Below are 23,862 nucleotides of genomic sequence, written 5' to 3'. Positions count from 1 at the left end.
GCACACACACACACACACACACTCACACACACTCACACACACACACACACACACGTACTGTATATATTTAACTGTATGACTGTGTTCCTAAAAACTATTCTATCATTTATTCATTCTGAATTCTGTGTTTATTCTAAAATGATGAATGTAATGTACAATATGACTTCATAACAACTGCTTCGTACTCATGTAGTCAATAAGAGAACAAACGGGATTTTATTTGGATGGTTTATTAGCCAAACTGACTTACGAATAAACAAACAGGAAAAATCATACATCTGTTTTCATGCAATTAGCAGATGCTTAAGAACATAAGCAATGAATCACAAAGCCAAGTAAATGTTTATGAACAAATATGACACTCATCGGCGTGCTGGAGATCTCCCTAAATATACACAAGAAAATATATTTAAAAAAAAAAGACACTGCTAATGGTTTCAGTGAGATGATGAATCAGTTTCTGCATTGCTTTCCTTGGGAGGGTCTCTGAAGCCATCTTGAACTGCAGTTTTGATTTCTTGAGGTCTGTAGTTTGAAGTGAATATGAATACGAGCTGGATTCGCATCGAGAGCTCAACTGGTATGTTTGATTATTTACCCTCTGTATTAGTTCGTGTTACCCGTCAGACTTAAACAGGTTGTCCGGTTTTGGCGGTGACGAGGGTGGAGTCTCCCAATTCTGTGGCAGGAAGTGGCAGCCCATGCTCTGCCCATCCATTACACAGGCTCCGCCCACAGGGTCCCTCGTTGATTGGCACTTCCTGTGCCTGGCTGTTGACGTGCGGCCAAGGTGACAGGGCTTCCTCTTCCTGTTCTATGGTTGTCGGGGTGTGAGGTGTAGAGTCCTTTTCACCTGTGGGACAGATGAACAACACTGACTAGTTGAGCAAATGTTAGATGCTATGTAATGCTAGTGGGTGACTACATAAACAGTATTACTTTGATAAGTGGCATCTTTCAGTGTTATTTCTGAGTGGGATAAATGTTTGAAAAATACTCCGCCTCACAGGAGAAAAACTCTGTTTTCTTATGAATCATGGTGCTATTATGATTCAGATTTCACACCTGATCTCACTGATGTCAATGTGTAGTGAGATCACTTGAGGTCTGTAGTTTGAAGTGAATATGAATACGAGCTGGATTCGCATCGAGAGCTCAACTGGTATGTTTGATTATTTACCCTCTGTATTAGTTCGTGTTACCCGTCAGACTTAAACAGGTTGTCCGGTTTTGGCGGTGACGAGGGTGGAGTCTCCCAATTCTGTGGCAGGAAGTGGCAGCCCATGCTCTGCCCATCCATTACACAGGCTCCGCCCACAGGGTCCCTCGTTGATTGGCACTTCCTGTGCCTGGCTGTTGACGTGCGGCCAAGGTGACAGGGCTTCCTCTTCCTGTTCTATGGTTGTCGGGGTGTGAGGTGTAGAGTCCTTTTCACCTGTGGGACAGATGAACAACACTGACTAGTTGAGCAAATGTTAGATGCTATGTAATGCTAGTGGGTGACTACATAAACAGTATTACTTTGATAAGTGGCATCTTTCAGTGTTATTTCTGAGTGGGATAAATGTTTGAAAAATACTCCGCCTCACAGGAGAAAAACTCTGCTTTCTTATGAATCATGGTGCTATTATGATTCAGATTTCACACCTGATCTCACTGATGTCAGTGTGTAGTGAGATCACAGATGTCTTTAAGGGGCCGTTTAAAAAGCGAATGGAAAAACGCAAGGTTGCAAGATGCCTTTTTAAGGGGGTGTTCATGCACTAGATAAAAATTTTTGACCGTTGCATTTGCGTCTCACGTCTTTTGTACCCAGATAGCACAGGCACGTCTGCAAGATGTCTGTTAAAGATCGCTTCATCTGGAAAGCATCTATTGTGTACAAACATCTAATAGACGTCTTTAAGATGTCAGTTTTACATTAATTCTAAATCATAAACATCTTAAAGACATCTTCTAAACGTCTGTTTGACATCCGATAGGAAACGTCCTGTAGACGTATTGCAGATGAGCAAACACTCTAAAAAATAGTCTAGCAGATGCAGATGTCAAATAGACTTCTCCGTGATGTACGTGTGCTATCGGGGAAGCTGGTTGGCTGGTTTTAGAGGGGTTTTGGCCACTTCTTTAGCTGGTCAGACCAGCTAAAACCAGCATCTTAAAACCAGCTAGCTGTTTATTTTTCAGCAGCGTGATTCAAAGACGAAATTCAGTTATAGCCTACATTTGTGAGTCACAAATTTGACCACATAACACCACTGAATCATCACAATCACGTACGGGGGCTGAACAGCAATAAACGCTAAACTTACTGATCTCTTGCTTAAGTCTGAAACCTCAGGGGTTAAATTTAGCACACAGGAGTGTCGGTGGGTTTTCCGCTGGTTTAAGATCTGCGTTCTGCGTCCTGAGGTAACGGATGCATGTGTGTGTGTGTGGAAAGGAGACATGAGACATGGGACCGTCCCTGAAGACCCCTCGCCACTCTCCTGACCCCAACGAGGAACAGAAACTCACTAAAGTGTGTGTGTGAGGTTTCGTTGGTTAGAAACTCATTAAACCTCTATGGCCGTTCACACAGAATGCGTTTTGCATTCCACCGCGCTGCCTTTCCTTCGATTTTTTTCTACATAAACGTGTGCTAGACGAATGTCTTTGACCGTTGTGCTAGCATCTAGCGTGAGCGCCACGACGTTTTAACCCTCTGATGCATGAATTATTAAATCACAAAGTAATATTTTTTTTACATGTTTGTTTTTACTTTTAAACAAGTGAAAAATCATGCCCAAAAATGTTTTTTGTCAATATAATATATTTTGAGGGAGTTACATATATGTCCACTGTAGTGGACACCATGCATCAAAGGTATAAAAAGTGAATCAATAGAACTAAATGTGTGGTCTTAAAAAAACAAGTTTTTAAAATATTTGCTACGTGAAAATGGTTTGAATACACATAAGAACATTCAATAACAACTATAAAAAGCTATGTCATGATGGCACAGAAATGTGAAGTGTAACAAACAATAGGGAAGAGTGTGATTGTATGGGCCGGGGGTGGGGGGGATATTCATACACATGTGAGCACAAATACAAACACACACAAGCACACACACCCTCCCACCACACACTCGAACACAATCATGCACACATATATCTGCACTCATACAGTATACATGCCTACATTTTATATTACCTAATAAATAAATATAGACTGTAAGCATTGAAATAACTGATAAAATCTGAAGACTATTTAATTTTTCTGTTCAATAAAACCATTCAAGTGTAAATTATATCATAATTTTAATAAAACACAAAATAATGCAGAACCTATATCTAGGCTCATAGGCAGAATTATACCCTTTGGTGCATGACGTCTACTGTAGTGGACAGGTATATTTTCTGTCACAGAAGAAAGTGTACAAGAAAAATTGTTAAAATCTGGATGAATCTATTTCTGACATCCTATTTAACTGAAAAATATTTTTTGTACCTGTCTGGTTTTCTGAGAATAAAATTATTTAACACTTATTGCCGAGGTACATGGTGCATCCCCTTTTCCTGCCGCCATTTTGAATATATTATGCAATATCTCAAAACAAAAAAAAAATAGATAAAAAGACAACAATTAAATGGAAGGGTAGACAACACTTTGGGGGTTCGCCAGTTGGTGGTTGGGACATGATGCTACATCTTAAATGGTTCAAAATGGCTTCCAAATAGCTGTCCACTGTAGTGACCACGATGCATCAGAGGGTTAAGAACGCTGTGTCAATTTAAAATAAGCGATTTTACCCGTTCGTTTTAATTCCACTGTCCTACAAAAACGGGTTCACTAGCTACATTTAAATTCAGTTAACTATATTAGCATGCACACTAACGCACAATAACGGTATGTTTATTCTTCGACTGCCTTCACCTGCTATCGGAATTATTGTAAATACGAGTTTTCTAATCGGAAATTGGACATGAATGGCCTCTCAAGCCTGTTAAAGGAATAGTTCACCCAAAAATGTTTTATATTACCTAATAAATAAATATAGACTGTAAGCATTGAAATAAATGATAAAATCTGAAGACTATTTAATATTTCTGTTCAATAAAACCATTCAAGTGTAAATTATATCATAATTTTAATAAAACACAAAATAAAGCAGAACCTATATATATAGGCCCATAGGCAGAATTATACCCTTTGGTGCATGACGTCCACTGTAGTGGACAGATATATTTTCTGTCACAGAAAAAAATGTACAAGAAAAATATTGTTAAAATCTGGATGAATCTATTTCTGACATCCTATTTAACTGAAAAATATTTTTTGTACCTGTCTGGTTTTCTGAGAATAAAATTATTTAACACTTATTGCCGAGGTACATGGTGCATCCCCTTTTCCTGCCGCCATTTTGAATATATTATGCAATATCTCAAAACAAAAAAAAAATAGATAAAAAGACAACAATTAAATGGAAGCGTAGACAACACTTTGGGGGTTCGCCAGTTGGTGGTTGGGACATGATGCTACATCTTAAATGGTTCAAAATGGCTTCCAAATATCTGTCCACTGTAGTGACCACGATGCATCAGAGGGTTAAGAACGCTGTGTCAATTTAAAATAAGCGATTTTACCCGTTCGTTTTAATTCCACTGTCCTACAAAAACGGGTTCACTAGCTACATTTAAATTCAGTTAACTATATTAGCATGCACACTAACGCACAATAACGGTATGTTTATTCTTCGACTGCCTTCACCTGCTATCGGAATTATTGTAAATACGAGTTTTCTAATCGGAAATTGGACATGAATGGCCTCTCAAGCCTGTTAAAGGAATAGTTCACCCAAAAATGCTAATTCTGTCATTAATTACTCACCCTAGTGTCGTTTCAAACCCGTAAGACCTTCGTTCATCTTCTGAACACAAATTAAGATATTTCTGATGGAATTTGAGAGCTGTCTGACCCTGCATAGACAGCAACACAACTGAAATGTTCCCAGGTCCAGAAACGTAGTAATGACATCGGTAAAATAATCCATGTGACATCAGTGGTTCAACCGTAATTATACGAAGCTAATACTATTTGTGCGCAAAAGAAAAGAAAAATAACGACTTTATTCAACAATTCGTCTCCTCCGCGTCACCTTGGTGACATTTTGGAGAATATCAGCTGGACGTAAAGAGCAGGCTATGCTATTCTGTGTCAGCTGCTTCATATCACTACGAGATATGTTTCCTGTTTGCGCTTTGATTTGAATGAAAACAACATATCCGCGTGGCTTGAACAAATGTCTTACGGGTTTGAAACACATGAGGGTGTGTAATTAATGACAGAATTTTCATTTTTGGGTGAACCCTTTAAGTTATTAGTCTTCCCACAACATCTTCATTGATTTCTCTTGCAGTTACAGTCGTATATTTACATATATAAATAACTGTATTTTACACAGCGGAATTATTGAAATTGTCAGCAAGCTATCTAGATATTGACTTAACATCTTCTAGCCTGTGTTTAGACTTTAGTAAGATTTCCCCAAGAAATAGACACGAATTAACCTCCATTATTCATATTCTTTCCGACAACCTGCATTTAAACCCGACAAACTCATAATTGCAACTCCAGAAGTGAAGGAGCTCTTTAAAGTCAAGTGGATCCTGATTGGCTGTCAGTGTTTTTATTGTTTAACAGCTGGAAAGTGAGTTATAGTTATATAGTCTCGTGCCATAATCACTGGAAAGTCCATTTTACCTGTGAGCTGCGAGGTCCCGCTGTGCTGTCTGTAGATGATGAACCAAAGCAGCAGAACCAGAACCGACCCGCTCGCAACCAGCCCGACACAGATCCACACGCTAGGGCTGATGGTGGACCAGGACTCATCCGGACCTCTGGTGCTCAGCACCGGCGGAGGAACCGCTAGAGCAACGAAAGCATCCAACTTGACATAAAACACACCATCTTGCGCTGATCCAGCAGATCTGCTCATGCGACACTCACCTGATGGCGTCAATCCCAGGGATTTGTGGGAGATGCAAAGCTTGAGCAGAGAGTCCCACTGAGAACCAAGAGCGCACGCTCTCCTCTCCATCACTACTGATAAAACTGATGAGAGTAAAGGCAGGGATGGAGAGATCACTTCTTCATTCGTGATATCGGAGAGAATGAATCACTGATCGAATCTCTAGAGAGACAAAGAGTGAAACAGCCGAGCAGAAGGAAACGGAACTTTATTTTTAACCACACATTGTTATCTGCACTACTTTATTAAACAGATAACAAACCAAATAGAATCAGTGGTTCTAAAAAAAAGCATCTGTTTAATTGTCTGAATGTGATTCATCAGATCAAGTGTCTGATGAATCTGCAGGATCGTTTCTCACTGTCGGCACTTTTGGTGATTTTTAGTGCACAGAAAGTTAGTTCTCACAAGATAATCACATTAACTATCAACATCATCCTCTAACTAACCACATGTTGACTGTCTTCATCTAAAACACCACATCTGTTGATTTAGCATTTCAAAGTCAGAACATTTCGGTCTGTCAGATGCTTTGATTGTTGTGTGGGGTTGGGGAAAAATCATGCTGTGGTAAATCATAATTACTGTATGAGATTAGTTGTAATTATGAGATAAAAAGTTGAAATAGGCATAAAATGTCATAATTATGAGAAAAATTGCAAAAGTCAAATTCGACAATGTCAATTATGAAAAAAGTTAAAATTATGACATACTAAATACATTACTGTTTTCATGATTGTAAATTGTGTTTGTGCATGTTTTGCTATAAATGATACTTAATGTAAAAGCATGTTGCTGTATAAACAACTTTGGACCACATTGACTTTCATTGTATAGACCAAAAAAAAAAAAAAATTCTGTTCTACGGAAGAAAGCCTTATACAAACAACATGAAGATGAATATTGATTCTACTCTGAAGTCCTTCAGTGTGTAAAACTGAAAGAAAGAAAACAACTGTAAAACTGTCTTTAAATCAGCCTTTAAAACACATGAACGCCATAATCAGACCTAAATGTTTAAAAACCAAAACTGAAACCGTATGATTTAATGCAGAATAATGTTTAAGTGCAAAAATGAAACGTGAAAATGAAACTGCTGTGAGCTTGCATTGATAGACAAAATACATTCTACTCACTGATATCGTTTCAATAATTCATAAGAAACCAGGAGCAGATGATCTGATCTCCATCACGGCTGAGAAGAATAATGATTTCAGCATTTCAGTTCATTTGTGAGGAAAGAGAAATTCGAGAGAGAGAGAGAACAGAAATGGAGAGAAAGAGGAAACAACGTCAACAGTTGGAGAAATAATACAGCGGTTCTCAACCAGCCGGCCGCGACTTACAATGATAAAAGTAAAAGTAAGACAAAACAAGATTTAAGCTAAAACTGATAAAAAAAATCAAGATGTATATGAGGGAATATTCTCTCTCTCACTCTCCTTGCCGTCAGTAACTTTAGTAACTCGTGCATTTATTCTGGCAAACTGTTTACGGCAAAGCAAACTGTGGTACACGGTGTTTTTCCAGCACGACACATACATAGAAAGGAATTTAAAGGGTTTTTTGAACATTAAAGCATGTCAACATATTCTGTTACACCAAATACACCAAATAATGATCTTTAAAATAGCATCATATGACCCCTTTAAGTAGTAAGAGGGCGGGGCAACAGTTAAAAAAAAATTCAAAGTTCATGCAAACAGGTATTAATAGACAAGTTTTAGTCAAATATTTATTGTTTATAGCATATTGTATTAGTCCTACAGTTACAGCATGAAATAACCAACTATTTAAACATTTACCTATTTTATCAATAGCAAATGCAAGTTTAATTCTCCTTGTTTGGACTTTATAACTCAATTTAACTCAACAATTGCAAGTTTGTCAATTATTAACAACCCCCCCCCCCTTGAAGATATATCACAAATCACAGTGGAGTTTTTGGCAGCTGTTACAGAATTTTTTTTACAATAAATATTCTGATTTAATTTTGAGATTAGCTTCGATATTTGTGCTATCGGAGTTCCTTTGGTCAAACATTACTGTAGTAAAATTGTACCGATCAAACGCTTCAGTCGAGCACAAGTGCAGAATAGCTGACTGAATTAGTGAACCTGTGTCCAGCAAAAACACTCAAGACTGAGAAGTGAAGCTTGTGTTCATTCATTCATTGGTTGAATCAAAAGAGAAAATCACATGCGGCACAGATTACAAACATCCTGATTGACAGATGCTCACAGACATTCAGAGCTGAAGATAAAAGACAAGGCACTTCGGAGTCACCTTCCCTGAGAGGAGAGATCTGAAAATGTAAGAAACGTCCCAACATTTACATTAGAAACTTTGCTTTTCTGTTTGTGTCGTTCATTTGGATCTTTGACTAGATGTAAAATGCTGACGTCCTCACTTTAAGCATGTAAGATATGGAAACCCATTTCTGCCACATATGACAAAAAAAGTCATGCTTCGGTAAATCATAATTATTACAGAAGTCAAAATCTTAACATTCGAAGTCATTCATGAGATGAAAAGTCAAAATTATGAAGTAACATTTATAAGGTGAAGGGTCGAGAAAAAAAAAAGATGCAAGTCATATTTATGAAGTTCAAGTCGAAATTATAAGTTATATTTGAGATGAAAAGTCAACATTGACAAAAAGTCATTTGTCAATTTCGACCTAGTATGTCATAATTTAGCCTTTTTACCTCACAATTATGATTTAGCATGTTGTACGTTAGACTTTTTATCTCATAAATATGACTTAGTATCTCAATTTCAGTTTATATCATAAACTGTATATCATAATTTCAAGTTATGTCATTTATTATTTGCATCAATTATGATTTACCAAGGCATGTTGTTTTTTTGATCTTGTGTAGTGGAAACGAGCATTAAAGCAATACGATTTACTCAATCTATCAATCAAGAGAGATGTAAACAGTGCTGGACTGATTGGCAGCTGTAGAGTTTAGTGTGGATTTCATGGCTCAAAATAAACAGCGATTCGACAGACTCAAAGGTTCAGATTGGTTTCAGCGTCAGACGGCGGACAGAGAATCAGTTCAAAAGCAGGCCGGATGTGAAATCCCATGATCCTCAGGGGTGGAAGAGCTGCGGCTGCATCAGGACGAAGCTGAAGTTGTATTTCGGAGGAAGACCCTGATGGGACGTGCTGTTGAACGGCCCCCAGGAGAAGACGGGAAGCCCTCCGTCTGTGGTCGGGCCGTTTACCGCCTCCGCCACGAACTTCTGAGCCATGTGCAGATCCGTCACCTGACCGGAGGACAGCAGAGCGTCAGGAGCGCAGAAGACTCAATCTGATTGGTTAATGAGAGGCGGTCAGCTGACCTTGGTGTCGTAACATCCTCCGGGACTGGCTTGATGCTCCCGCAGATCGTTGCGACAGCAGATGGACTTACACGGGTCGCCCTGCGAGTACGGGTCGCTCTTATAATCTGAGGACAGATTGACATTATGATTGACAGGAGGAGACAGTGACTGACAGGTCCCGAGCTCATTACGCAAACATGTGCCTCATTATAATGTAGCAATGGCTTTTACTCGGTGATATTTAAAGGCTAAATAAACCAAAATGTAGTAACTATATTTTTTATGTCCTATTTATTTTATTGATTTCTATGGAAACTGAAATAAGCCATTATATTTTAATTGTAGTATTTTATTTGCTTATTTTACCATCATAAGTTAACAATAAAGTAGTATAGTAGCTTATTTTAATTCTATTTGTCTTTTTTGTAGATATGACTATAGACATTATTGTTAACAACACCTAAAAATATAAAAAAAAAACATTTTATTCACTTGAAATAAATGAAATGTTAGCTGAAATAAAATAAAAACTTATAATTTTATGCGTTAAATTATCTTTAATAAGCTATAGTGTTTTAACTGTAGTATTTTATTTATTTAACCATCATAAGTGAACAATGATATACTAGAAATAAAATATTTGATTGATTGTAGATATGACCAGGGATATTATCGCTATCCAAAACTACAAACAATGTTTAATTAGTTTTATTTATGTCTAATTAAACTTCAGTCAAACTCAAATAAGCTATTATGTTTTAATTTTAGTATTTTACTGTAAATGAACAATAAAGTACTAGAATTAAAACATGTTTTTTTAAATGGTTTTAGTTACTTGAAATAAAATAAACATGAACTGAAATAAAATATAAAAATAATTTGATCTAATTTTATTTCAGCTAATTGCCAATGCAACATTTCTCATAAAATAACAAACTAAAAAAAAACTATATACACAACAATTATAGACATAAATACATAGACATTAAAAATTCCCAAAACACTAAAAAAACAAACAAACAAACACACTTTTACTTAAGCTTGCAACATTCTAACTTTCATTTAGTTTAACTTGAAGTACTACAATAACTCAAAACTAAATCAAAATGATACATAAAAAAAAAAAAAACAATCTAGCTAAAAAAATCTATCACGATATAATGTTTCTTATCATTCGGTATTGATAATTATTGACATTTGTTTTTATAACCTCTTAAACAAAGAGCAGTAGAAAAAAAGTTTAAATTTAACCACTGCATTTTTAATTTAACCAAATTTATTAAGACAAACAAGAGAATATTTTAGTTTTAACAATCAAACACAAAATACAATTTTACCAAATATCTCCTTCCCTATATTTTATATGCAGATTAAATAAGTGTTAAAGAAACATTTGCCTGTCTCCTGAGGTCACAGGAGGGTGCAATGAGCAAAATAATGCACCTCGTTAAACTGTTTATTCAATGTAATGAAATAACGATTGTCTATAAAAAAAGTGAAAACCGTCTAAACTAATATTTATAAATCAAATTGAATTTTATAAATTGCATAAACAGTTATGAACAAAACAGCATCATGTATTTGTGCATAGCTTAATACAAATAGCCAAAGTGCCGATCACACGATTGCATTTAAAAATATATGAGACGCAGTGGAATGGAATAAACCCCCCACAAATTCTCCAGACGTGTTTTCTAAATATTTGAACCTCTTTTTCGAGACATGAGTACAACAGTCAAGTTGTGCACCTCAAGAATGCGCCGAATATGTGTTCCGTGTGAATGGCTTGGTTTGGGTTTTAACCTAAGCAATATCTTCTCCGCATTGAGCTTCTATATTTCGCTCATATTTTGAATGAAAAATGCAGCAGCGACGCAGCTTGTGGGTTTAACTGGATAGACAAAAAAAACCCCATTAAAACACAACAACGACACTTACATAATCACCGCATCTCGTGCACCGCTGATAAGTTCCCCGACGCACGCCTAATATTCAAATACACCGTTTTTGCATTCAAATGCAAATTTTTATTTTAAATTTGACTAATATTGTTTTTTTTGATTCCCAGTCTCCTCATCACAGGCAGGCACGACACTCATTTCAGCATGTGTTTGTGTGTTCGGTTGGCTTTGTTTTTCACCCAAAACACGTGCCTTTCAATGAAAAAAGCTTGAAGCTATCGTGCAATATATTGAACATTTTTCTATCGTCTTCGATGATGGTATACCGTCGATAAATACCGATACCGTTTTACCGTTTTATTATTGACATCATCAGGAGTTAGTAAATGTTGTGAGTCGTTACTGTTGTATCTCATGATGTGTTTGAGGGAGTTCAGGTCGCTGACAGACGACTGGTCGCGGCGGAAGATCTTGGCGCGAGGGCAAAGGTCGTAGGAGAAATCCTTGCCATGCTCCTTCCACATCTGCTCGTATCCGCTCAGATCGTAGACCTTACGGTGGAAGGTCACATTGTAGGACGGCCAGTAACCTGCAGAAGAAACACATTTATTATAGCAACAGATGCACAACATCAGTTTCAGTATAACCTAAAGTCAAAAGAACTGAAATGTTCAGCATGAAGTGTATTTTGGTCGGACCTCTGCGCAGCGTCTGCGTCTGGTCTGAATACTCCACCAGTCCCGGGATCTGCTCCACCACAGTCAGCGCTCCGTCCTCCAGACTGCTGCCCAGATTCACTTTACTCACGTCCACAACCATGTACTGGTTATTATACGTCCCTGACGGACAGATTCAGCACAGGATCAGAGAAACCCTCATGACAGAGCAAACACAGTCCAGACAGAACACTCACAAAAACCAAAAACAGAGTAAATAAAACATTCAAATTCAAATGTATTTCTAAAGCACTGAATAAAACCACAACGTTGACCATAGTGCTGTACAAACAGTAACACAATGAGCAGGAGACAACATTTAAAAGGGATCATATCCATGTATCTAAATGAATAGTATAACAAAGACCTTAAAAAAATAATCAAGATACATCTTAAGTAAGATCATCAAAACATCAGCTGATCAGTAACTTTATTAGTAACTGCAAGTGAGTGAATGTGATTTCTGACCAGAGTTGTATCTGGAGAAGGTTTTGGCCCACTGCTCTCCAGTGCTTGCCAGTGCGTGTGCCAGTCGAACCCTCTGCCAGGAGAACAGACTGGCATGAGTGATGTAGGAGTACAGCGAGGTGTTGAAGACGTTATTGGTGGTCTGAGTCATCATTAAACTGCTGCCCAGCAGATAGAAATCATCCAGAGACACCAGAAACCCTGAACACACATTCACAGACATCAGCCATTCACATACTGCACAAACCACACACTATATCCTGCCTGCTACTCGAAAAATACTATTATAAACAAATACAATATAACACTACTATACTAAACAGTATATACTGCCCTGCAACTTTAAAAACAGTACATTACAGATAATATAAAAAGGAGTGAAATGAGTGAGTGAATGAGAGAGTGACTGAATAAATGAATCAATAAATGAATGATTTAGTGAATAAGTGAATGGAGTAAGTGATTGAATAAAGGAGTGAGTGAATGAAGGAGTGAGTGACGAATGAGTGAGCGAGTGGGTGAATGAGTGAGTGAGGAAATTAGTGAATGAGTGAGTGAATAAATGAATCAATAAATGAATGAGTGAATATGAATAATAATAATTTGTTACATTTTTATATAGCGCTTTTCTAGGCACTCAAAGCGCTTTACATTGTCAGGGGGTATCTCCTCATCCACCACCAGTGTGCAGCATCCACCTGGATGATGCGACGGCAGCCATAGTGCGCCAGAACACCCACCACACACCAGCTTATTGGTGGAGAGGAGAGAGTGATAAAGCCAATCAGCAGATATGGGGATTGTTAGGAGGCCATGATGATCAGAGGCCAATGGGCAAATTTGGCCAGGATGCCGAGGTCACACCTCTACTCTTTTCGAAAGACATCCTGGGATTTTTAATGACCACAGAGAGTCAGGACCTCGGTTTAACGTCTCATCCGAAGGACAAGAATGAATGAATGAATGAATGGAGTAAATCAATGAGTGAATGAGAAAATGAGTGACTGAATGGATTAGTGAGTGAATAAATGAATCTGTAAATGAATGAGTGAATGTGTAAATGAATAAATGTATGAGTGAAAAAAATGAGTGAATGTGTGTGAGTGAATGAATGAGTGAGAGAACGAATGAATATATGGAGTAAATCAATGAGTGAATGAATGAGTCAGATGAGTGAGTGAATGAATGAGTGAAGAAATTAGTGAATTAATGAATGAGCGAGCAAATGAATGAGTGAATGAATTAGTGAGTGAGCAAATGAATCAGTAAATGAATGTGTGTGACTGAATGAGTGAATAATGAGTGAGTGAATGAGTGAGGAAATTAGTGAGTGAGAAAATGAGCAAATGAATGAGTGAATAAATTAGTGAGTGAGCAAATGAATGTGTGTGACTGAATGAGTGAGAGTGAATGAGTGAGGAAATTAGTGAGTGAGAAAATGAATCAGTAAATGAATGTGTGTGACTGAATGAGTGAATAATGAGTGAGTGAATGAGTGAGGAAATTAGTGAGTGAGAAAATGAGCAAATGAATGAGTGAATAAATTAGTGAGTGAGCAAATGAATGTGTGTGACTGAATGAGTGAGTGAGGAAATTAGTGAGTGAGAAAAGAGCAAATGAATGAGTGAATTAATTAGTGAGTGAGCAAATGAATCAGTAAATGAATGTGTGTGACTGAATGAGTGAGGAAATGAGTGAGTGAGAAAATGAGCAAATGAATGAGTGAATGAATTAGTGAGTGAGTGAATAAATCAATCAGTAAATGAATAAATGTATGAGTGAATAAATGAGTGAATAATGAGTGAGAGTGAATGAGTGAGGAAATGAGCAAATGAATGAGTGAATGAATTAGTGAGTGAGCAAATGAATCAGTAAATGAATGTGTGTGACTGAATGAGTGAATAATGAGTGAGAGTGAATGAGTGAGAAAATGAGCAAATGAATGTGTGAATGAATTAGTGAGTGAGCAAATGAATCAGTAAATGAATGTGTGTGACTGAATGAGTGAATGAGTGAGGAAATTAGTGAGTGAGAAAAGAGCAAATGAATGAGTGAATTAATTAGTGAGTGAGCAAATGAATCAGTAAATGAATGTGTGTGACTGAATGAGTGAGGAAATGAGTGAGTGAGAAAATGAGCAAATGAATGAGTGAATGAATTAGTGAGTGAGTGAATAAATCAATCAGTAAATGAATAAATGTATGAGTGAATAAAATGAGTGAATGAATGTGTGAAGAATGAGTAAATCAACGAGTGAGTGAATGAATGAGTGTGAGTGAGTGAATGAATGTGTGATCGAGTGTGTTTACCAGGGTGCCAATACAATCTCTTTTTAGATGTTCAAGTCATTTAAATCAAGTTATAAACAAGAAAAATAAAGGAAATAGAATCTTAATAAAATAAATCAAACTTCTCAGATGTTTAATTTTGAAAGTAAGAAATGAGTGAGTGAGTGTACCAGGGTAGCTGCTGAAGGAGAGTTTTCCGGTGGCCGTATGCGGTTCGTTCAGTCTGAAGTCCCAGTGTTTGTAGATGCGCATGGTGGCGGCGTACGTGTACCAGCTGGAGTGAGCGAACAACAGGTTCTCAAAGCCCGGCAACATCTGAAACACACGGCAGATGAGAGAAACCATCACATCAGCTGATGTCTGACGTCATTTCTGACGGACGTTTGGTACCTTTATGAGTGCAGAGCAGTGGCCCATCGGAGGAGCTTTATACTGACTAAAGCCAGGCTTCCCGCCGGTAACCAGCGCCGGGATCAGATCCAGCAGATCACCGACCGCATTCAGGAACTGAACGGCAAACTGGGACAGAGGCTACAGAGAGAGACGAGTGTGAAACAAACACACACTGACTAGTACTAATAAACCTTCGGCTAAATAAACCTCAGATTTATTTGAAAAGATGTTTAAATGTTTGCATCATTTTTAAAGAAAGAAATAGGAAAAATTTAAGAAATAGATCCTTAATAAAACATTTAATTAGTGATGTAATGATTAACCGCGAGCCGGTTTATTTGATTTGGGGCTTGTTTTAAAATTTCAATTTAGTTTTGTTATTTACATTTACATTCTATTTAAATTTTGTCATTTAGCAGATGCTTTTATCCAAAGCGACTTACAAATGAGGACAATAGAAGCAATCAAAACTAACAAAAGAGCAATAATATACAAGTGCTATATTATTATAGTTATATTTCAATTCCACAAAGAAATGTGCAGTCCAAGCAATAATAAAAGGACACATTTAATTTATAATTTGTCTTAAATCTCATTTTGTAAAAAAAACTATAATTTGTGAATCGAATCGTGAGTTGAGTGAATCGTTACATCCCTCCATTTAACTAATTTTTATAGTAAAAAATAGATACAAAAAGGAAACAGTGTCTGAATAAAACAAATAAAAACAAAAAAAAAAGTAAGAATTAAGACAAATAAAGGAAATACAGCCTTAAAGTATTTTTAGATGTTCAAGTCATTTTTTAAGACACAGAACAAACACATGAAACAGAGCCTTAGTAATAAATCAAATACAAACTCTTTTTAAACGCTTATGTCATTTTTAAAGTAGTTTTTTTTACTAATCTTCCCAGTGAAGTATCTCAGCCTCGTCTCACCGTCCTCCCGTGTTGTTTGGCCCAGTCGGTCACTCCGGCCTGCAGTCCGTCCAGCTGCGCCAGAATCAGACCCGTGTGAATCCACAGAGGATCGCTGGTGTTACGCTTCACCTGAGCCCGAGACCACTCGTCCTGCTTACTACAGAACAACACACAATCAGCAACACGTCCTTTACAGACGCACACACACACACACACACACACACACACACACACAGAGGAGCCTCACTCACGCCATGAAGTGCTTCACTGCCACCAGCGTTTTGGGATTCTGGATCAGCTGCGGGTACATGTTGGTGTAATGATCGAAAATCTGCCTGAAACACACAAAACACCATGCAACCATTATTATTAATCACTCACTTCCTCACTTATATAAAAAAAAAATACAAGTACTACATTTTATCTAAAAAAACTAGCTTGCTCTATTCTTTAATAAAAAAAAAAAAAAAAAAAATTTTATAAAAAAAAAAAAAAAAAAAAAAAAAACTACATTTCAGCTAAAATAAATCGTCAACCCAAATCATACAATCGAAAAATGTATATGTTGATATACTGTGAGAACAGTGTTGTTTTAGTATTATTTATAAACTAACGATATTATTTTAGATTATCATTATAACTAATAGCTAGATTATTTTACACTATCATATATAAAATATACAATATTATTTATATACTTCTTAAATATTTTGCGTTTTCATTTTAAATTAAATTTTTAGTAATTTTAATCTTAATTTTTTTTGTATTTTGAAATGTCTATCGCTTTTATTAATTTTAGTTTAGCGGGATTTTTTTGGTCATTTTTATTAGTTATTTTTTTATATTAAATTTTTTTTTTTTTTTTTTAGTTTTATTCGTTTAGAAATGGGTAAAAATATAGTTTTAGTTTCACTTTTAGTTTTAATTTATTTCCAATCATTTTAGTGCTTAAGGTCATTATTATTAATTCGTACTTTCCTCCACTTGAGAACATAATCAAACTGAAGAAAATTACTTTGTAAAACTACATTTTAGCCCAAATAAACTAAAATTTAAAAAATCAGTATTCATATTTTTAAATAATACTTGTACTGATATACTGTGAAAACAGTCAGAATTTCACACACAGTTTAATTTGTAGTAATTTGTAGAGCCTTATTTATTTATTTTTTACTTACTACTCGGGTTTCATTTCAGTTTTAGTTTAGTTAGTTGCCAATGCATAACTTCTATTCTTCATCTCAACTTTTCATCTCATATTTAAGATTTTATTTGAATAAATAATAATTTATTTTCTTGTCTTATTTATTTATTGTCTTAGTTGTAGTTAATGATAATAACGCAGGTTGAGAAACCTGTTAATGAATGACTAAAACATGAACCCAAACCTGAATGCAATCACTCGTACTCATTTCACATGCAAAAAAAAAAAAAAAAGTTTGCCAATCACCCGAGGGCTCATTTACATATAGCAGTCATATATTTACATATACTGACTTAATGTGATTGTAGCAGAAACAGTCTGTTTAAACAGTAAGGTCAGAAAGAAGGTGTTCAATGACCACGAAAAACTGAATTATGACTGTTTCTAGTGCAAGAAACGAACATTATGAGTGCACCTTACATAGAGACAGGAAATTATGTTGCAGGAAATGATCTGGGAATAAAACTAGGATTCACAGCATCTGCATGAATCAGGTTGTTGAAGGTCTGAGGAGATGGAGACGGTCTGGTGTTACAGACACTCACGGCGCGGTGAGGAAGCCCTCCAGATATCCCGCCGTGAACATGGTGACGTCGTCCGGCTCCGCCGTCTGTCCGTATCCAGCCCTGATCTCCAGCACGCCCCATCCCGTCGACGACAGCGTGTCGTTATAGTAACCGTACGCGTCGCCCTGCGGGTCCAGAACACCCTCCTTCAGCAGAACGGCCTTGTGGGTCGAATCCCAGTACGCCGTGGCCTTCAGCAGCTCTGGATTAAAAACACACCACATTAACATGAAAACAAAGCAACAGAATAAGGTTGTGATTATGACTCGTGTGGGCGTCTGCTACTTCCTTAAAAACACTTTATGCCGTTTTTAACCACAGGAGGAACTTTTGAGGATGTGAGAAGAGAAATTAATACTCAACATTTACTATTTTATTTGCAGAGACCCTGTTAGCTTAGAAAATGAATCTACATTCAATAAGTGCATTTTAAATAAAAGCTAATGATAAAACACACACACACACACACACAAAAGTCAGTTTTCAATTAAAGATAATGTGCCTTAAAACTTAAATTATCTTTTTTATATATTAATAAAAGACAAACGGTGCATTTATTTGATCCAAAGTACAGCAAAAGCAGTAATATTGTGAAATATTTTTACTATTTAAAATAACTGCTTTCTATTTGAATATATTTTAAAATGAAATTTATTTCTGAGATCAAAGCTGTATTTTCAGCATACTCCAGTCTTCAGTGTCACATGATCCTTCAGAAATCAGTATAATATGCTGATTTGCTGCTCAAAAACTTTGTTTTTGTTAGATAAATTGGCAAACTTGGCGAAATAAGGTCCCATTTCCCAGTACGCCGTGGCCTTCAGCAGCTCTGGATTAAAAACACACCACATTAACATGAAAACAAAGCAACAGAATAAGGTTGTGATTATGACTCGTGTGGGCGTCTGCTACTTCCTTAAAAACACTTTATGCCGTTTTTAACCACAGGAGGAACTTTTGAGGATGTGAGAAGAGAAATTAATACTCAACATTTACTATTTTATTTGCAGAGACCCTGTTAGCTTAGAAAATGAATCTACATTCAATAAGTGCATTTTAAATAAAAGCTAATGATAAAACACACACACACACACACACAAAAGTCAGTTTTCAATTAAAGATAATGTGCCTTAAAACTTAAATTATCTTTTTTATATATTAATAAAAGACAAACGGTGCATTTATTTGATCCAAAGTACAGCAAAAGCAGTAATATTGTGAAATATTTTTACTATTTAAAATAACTGCTTTCTATTTGAATATATTTTAAAATGAAATTTATTTCTGAGATCAAAGCTGTATTTTCAGCATCATTACTCCAGTCTCACATGATCTTCAGAAATCATTATAATATGCAGATTTGCTGCTCAAAAACTTTGTTTTTGTTAGATAAATTGGCAAAATAAGGTCCCATTAGGTACATTAACGAACATTTGTTACAGTTTTTATTAATCTTTGTTAACATTAATGAAAATACAAGTTAGTTCATGTCAGCTCAGATCCATTAAATATTAACAGACACTAAAATAATTTTTGATTTTAATAATGTATGATTACAACTTGATCTCTTTGTTACGTAACCATAAAGTAACAGTGTGAATGAACACTTTTGGAAGTTAAAATGCTGAAAGAAGTCAATCTGAACTATAATATTATACTACATTTCCCTGCAACTTGATCTCTTTGTTAAGTAACCATAAAGTAACTGAGTCACACATCAGATTTCACAGGATCATGTGCTTCTCCAGTCTGTTGATCTCTTTGTTACGTAACCATAAAGTAACAGTGTGAATGAACACTTTTGGAAGTTAAAATGCTGAAAGAAGTCAATCTGAACTATAATATTATACTACATTTCCCTGCAACTTGATCTCTTTGTTAAGAAACCATAAAGTAACTGAGTCACACATCAGATTTCAGCTTGCGTTTCACAGGATCATGTGCTTCTCCAGTCTGTGCATGATCACTATAACAGACAAACCTGCAGCGTCAGTCAATTCCTCTAAAACTCACTTAACACACACTTGACTCGCACTCTTATGAGCAAAACAAAAGCAGTGTGTTTTAAAGAGAGCAGACGCAGATTTGCACTGAACATATGGTCATATAAACACATAAGACATTCACTTCACTGTATGAAACACGAGCTTTATGAAAGTCAAGGTTAAATTAGTGGGTTACTTACTGTCGCTTCTCACTGTTGCAGCAAAACAAGCGAGAATTAAAGCACAAAAGCCGCTGCTCGTCATGTTTGTGTCGATGTTCAGTCACATGCAGCACAGAAACTGAAAATGAAGTGTGAAATCCGTCAGCAAAGAGCTTCCTGATGCCAAAACGGCATGAATGAATCCAGACGAGAAACTACGTTTATAAGACGCAACTGACACTCACTGAAATGAACACCGACAGACGCTGAAGAAAGAAAAACAACACTCACCCCAGATGGGACTCGAACCCACAATCCCTGGCTTAGGAGGCCAGTGCCTTATCCATTAGGCCACTGGGGCGGACGACACTAGCGGCGGGGCGGAGACACTTATAAAGGCATCCAATCGGACTCCAGTGAGGCATCACGTGACCGCTGCTGATGTTCGACGCGGAAGCGAACTAGCGAAGTCGCTAATAAAATCTAAACGCACTGATTTGTTATAATAAATTACGTGTTATGTTAGTTAGTAAAATAAACTGTGTGAATTAACTCTTTTGGAAGTTAAAATGCTGTAAGAAGTCACTGGTGCCCAATTTAAATAAGATAAATTAAAAGTAAACTAGTTAACCCCTTAAAACAAGTTGTTTTTAATTAGCAGGACTAAATTAGATTTAGTTTTATTATAGTGAATACTTAAATACATAAACTACATTAACACAAATTTAAAACTCGAATCAAAGCCTGATAATCAAATACACCTACAGCTCATTTGGCTCATGAAGGGTGTTACACACATTTTAACCCATTAACAACATGACCAATAATTAATGGGTTATAAAAATCAGTAAAAAGCAATTGAGACATCAAAACCTATTTGAAAAGATAAAAAATGGTAACTTATGAGTGCGTTTCCAAACTCAAAGTTGAACATTTTAGTCATTAAACCTTCGATTCAGACACTTCAATGAGTCGAGTCCAGTTGAAACGCCAGACATCAGATCTGAACTTCTGCCATCACCTCCCTGTGAATCATTCAGAGGAAAGCAGACGGAAACCACCTCAAATATTCCTGAAGCTCAGATGTTTAATGAGAAAGCCCATGAAACAAGTTTGATTTACATGTTTACTCACACATAGAAGGTTTCACAAGCGTTTTTCTTCATCAAACTTTGTTTTTCTAACCTTCAAGACCTTTGAATCGATCTAGGACATACATGAACCACAGTTACACAGCTGAATTCAATTAAATAACCCCAAACGCCCAAAACAAACAAAAAAACACCAACAAAATAGTGAAATATTCAGACCACTGGAGCTTAAAGACATTCATCCAGTGTTTCAAAGGCAAGAAAAACACACACAAGTTGTGCAAAAACACATCCGACAACTCAACTTCAGTCCCGTTCATTTGAAATGTGTTCAAACAAAGAGTGCAAAGACTTGAAACAAAGAATGTTTGTTTAAAAGTTTAAATTCTGTCACCATAGTAACCAAACATAACATTCTATTCTAAAGTACGTAACATGGCAACCAGTGATTCCGTTTCTGTCTGATCAGTGATTTGAATGAAAGCGTAGTTTATCAATATAGAAACATTATATTAAACTTCATATATAAATATGTAACATATGTTTTTATTCATATTATTTATTAACCACCTTTCATTGAACACACGCATCTCATCTGTAGAATGTGTAGTTTTTTTCAGCGACAATGCGATCCGTCACATTCCTTTCTTTTATTATTTCACCTGATAATTCACTCATTCATTGGCTCGCTCACTCACTCGTCGTCGATGAGTTTCTCGGCTCCGTTCTCAGCCTGCGGAGCGTCTTCCTCTCCTCCTCTGCCCGTCTCTTCCTCCTCCTCGTCCTCGTATGAGAGACTCTGTCCGCTGTAGTTGATCATGGTGCGGGACAGATCCACCTCTATGGGAAACACATCGGCCTCTTTCAGCACGCCGTAGCAGTCGTCGTAATAGCGTGACATGCCTGAGACGAAGCGCTGCAGCTGGAACACGATGTCCTGAACTGAAGAGGGAATGGAAAGGGTTAAAACGACATAAAACAGATCATGTATTCTGCTGCATTTCTCCTCAACTCACCGTGTTTCTGGTCCAGGAGTTCGATTTTCTCCAGAACGTCCTTGCGCATCTTGGCGAAACGTGTGCGAGCTTCCTGTCGACAGCGCAGAATCAAGCGGTACTCATAGTTACCGGTGCTGACGCGGTACAACGGGTCGCCCAACGCCTGAAACACACGCAAACATTATTTAACGCTTTATTTAACACCAATAATACATAAATAAAATTACATATTACAAAAATCTAAAAATCTTAGGGTGCACTTATTCACTTAATGTAAATGCATTTGTTTTTATTTTCAAATTTTTATCAGTAATAAAGTCAAATTTGTGTATCTTTTGTAAATGAGGCATTTTGGCATCAGATGGCAAAAATGGAGATTAAAAATAATGCTTATTAAATTTTCAATCTAAAATGGTAGGATGCATTTTAATGTCACTCAGCGTTTTTTTTTTTATTTCAAAAAATATTCCTGATCAGTGTGAAGGACTGCATCAGGGTCAAAGTTCAACGCTGAACTCTATCCTCCACCTCCAAAACACTCATTATAATCAGTAAATGTGTTAAGGAGGTTTAAACAGTAACAATATATTAAGAGTCAAATGATCTCGAGCAGATTTGAGCAGTCTGGTATTGGTTAGTTAATTAGTAAATGATGAACGGACAGTGAGTGAACTCACGATACAGCTGTACTCTTCATCATCCATCTCCTTCACCTTCAGACAGTACGACTGAAACACAAACACGCATCAATAAATGTTCTCAAAATCCCTCTGTTAATGTAACATCTCATATCAACAGACTATGATGAGTGAATCTAATTGCTGTTCTCATACCAAGTACTCAAACTTGACGTCCAGGTATTTGCGGATGGTGAGCTTGGTGTCTGGAATGGCTTTGTGAAGATACGTGTTCAGATCATGCAGCATCTGACAGACAAACGCACATTATTTAGCAAGCTGTAGTGTTTTCATTGCATTTTTAGTTGTTCTACTTTCAGTCTCTGTGTAAACTCATTTCAGATCTGGTCTCTCACGGGTTTGATGGTCTTCAGCAGCTGGATGCCGAACTTCTCCATGTTTCGATGAGCTTCAGCAAACTTCACGAAGGCTTCGCTGGCGGCGGCCTGCGGCTCACGGACGCCGATGACAGAAAACACGTCGCCAAACGCTGAGAGAGAAAACCAAACACTGTATCACACATCTGATGATTTATAGAGTGTTTTCTTGGTCACAGTTGGTGTTACTACTAAAAATGAACATTTTGAAACACTTTATAGAAGCTTATAATGAATCATATTATGAACGTGGATCAAAGAATCATCTACTGTACCTCTGTGAGTCTGTGAGAGCTCATAGAAAGCTCTTAACAGTCTCTTCGTGTGCTCCATCAGTCCTAAACACACACAAACACTCAGATTACTTCCAGATTAAACTCTCTGTCATTGTTTTAATGCAGTAACAGTATGAAAGAATCACCTTTATAAAGCTCAGCCGTTTTCTCCAGCTCCTCCAGCCTCCTCACCAGACCATCTGCACACACACAGACACAGACACAGACACGTGTGATTATATCCTCACATGAACCTGTCAGTACTCTGCTCCCAAACAAAGATTCTGTCATGCAACACATCTCTTTCTCATTACTACAATGTGCAATAATGATTCATAAGTTAGATTGTAAAGCATTTATGAGTCTGCTACTGCAGTCACTTGTTGTAGCGTCTTTAATATGTGCAGAAACCAGTGTTTGTAATGCATTCGTGATGAAACACTGGGAATGATCTGACCGTTGCACAGAATGGCTCTGGTGAGTCCCAGAGCGTCTG

At 36.8% G+C, this 23,862-nt stretch overlaps 2 protein-coding genes and 1 non-coding gene across 5 annotated transcripts in view; all 3 read right to left on the bottom strand.

The window, feature by feature from the left end:
- Positions 1-7,832: 7,832 nt before the first annotated feature.
- On the bottom strand, positions 7,833-20,315 carry plbd1a (phospholipase B domain containing 1a). Of its 3 annotated transcripts, none has more exons than XM_016546649.1 (12): positions 20,240-20,315; positions 19,988-20,087; positions 17,782-18,004; positions 16,284-16,367; positions 16,051-16,189; positions 15,110-15,250; positions 14,890-15,034; positions 12,432-12,632; positions 11,946-12,086; positions 11,651-11,836; positions 9,365-9,471; positions 7,833-9,289 (listed from the first exon to the last, which is right to left on the bottom strand). In XM_016546649.1, exons 2-12 carry the CDS (start codon positions 20,049-20,051, stop codon positions 9,113-9,115), a joined length of 1,608 nt encoding a protein of 535 aa, XP_016402135.1. In that variant the 5' UTR covers positions 20,052-20,087; positions 20,240-20,315; the 3' UTR covers positions 7,833-9,112. The 3 variants fall into 3 exon arrangements, with proteins under 3 accessions (XP_016402135.1, XP_016402139.1, XP_016402144.1); XM_016546653.1 differs by having other exon boundaries at positions 19,988-20,125; positions 20,240-20,305; XM_016546658.1 differs by having other exon boundaries at positions 20,194-20,276.
- On the bottom strand, positions 20,237-20,309 carry trnar-ccu (transfer RNA arginine (anticodon CCU)). Its single transcript has one exon. It is a non-coding gene; the product is annotated as a tRNA-Arg (tRNA).
- A 709-nt stretch (positions 20,316-21,024) lies between the features above and the next one.
- The window catches only part of LOC107734770 (PRKCA-binding protein-like), a 4,944-nt gene continuing 2,106 nt past the window's right edge, over positions 21,025-23,862 (bottom strand). Inside the window, exons 2-9 of the mRNA XM_016546705.1 lie at positions 23,824-23,859; positions 23,513-23,566; positions 23,367-23,429; positions 23,071-23,204; positions 22,871-22,963; positions 22,715-22,765; positions 22,056-22,200; positions 21,025-21,981 (exon numbers count right to left, since the gene is read on the bottom strand). Coding sequence (XP_016402191.1) covers positions 21,734-21,981; positions 22,056-22,200; positions 22,715-22,765; positions 22,871-22,963; positions 23,071-23,204; positions 23,367-23,429; positions 23,513-23,566; positions 23,824-23,859 — 824 coding nt within the window. The 3' untranslated portion in view covers positions 21,025-21,733. The remainder of the gene's footprint in view (positions 21,982-22,055; positions 22,201-22,714; positions 22,766-22,870; positions 22,964-23,070; positions 23,205-23,366; positions 23,430-23,512; positions 23,567-23,823; positions 23,860-23,862) is intronic.

Source organism: Sinocyclocheilus rhinocerous, unplaced genomic scaffold, assembly GCF_001515625.1.
Source record: "Sinocyclocheilus rhinocerous isolate Xijiao unplaced genomic scaffold, SAMN03320098_v1.1 scaffold8065, whole genome shotgun sequence".
NCBI lineage: Eukaryota > Metazoa > Chordata > Actinopteri > Cypriniformes > Cyprinidae > Sinocyclocheilus > Sinocyclocheilus rhinocerous.
This window is presented reverse-complemented; position numbering and strand designations above follow the sequence as displayed.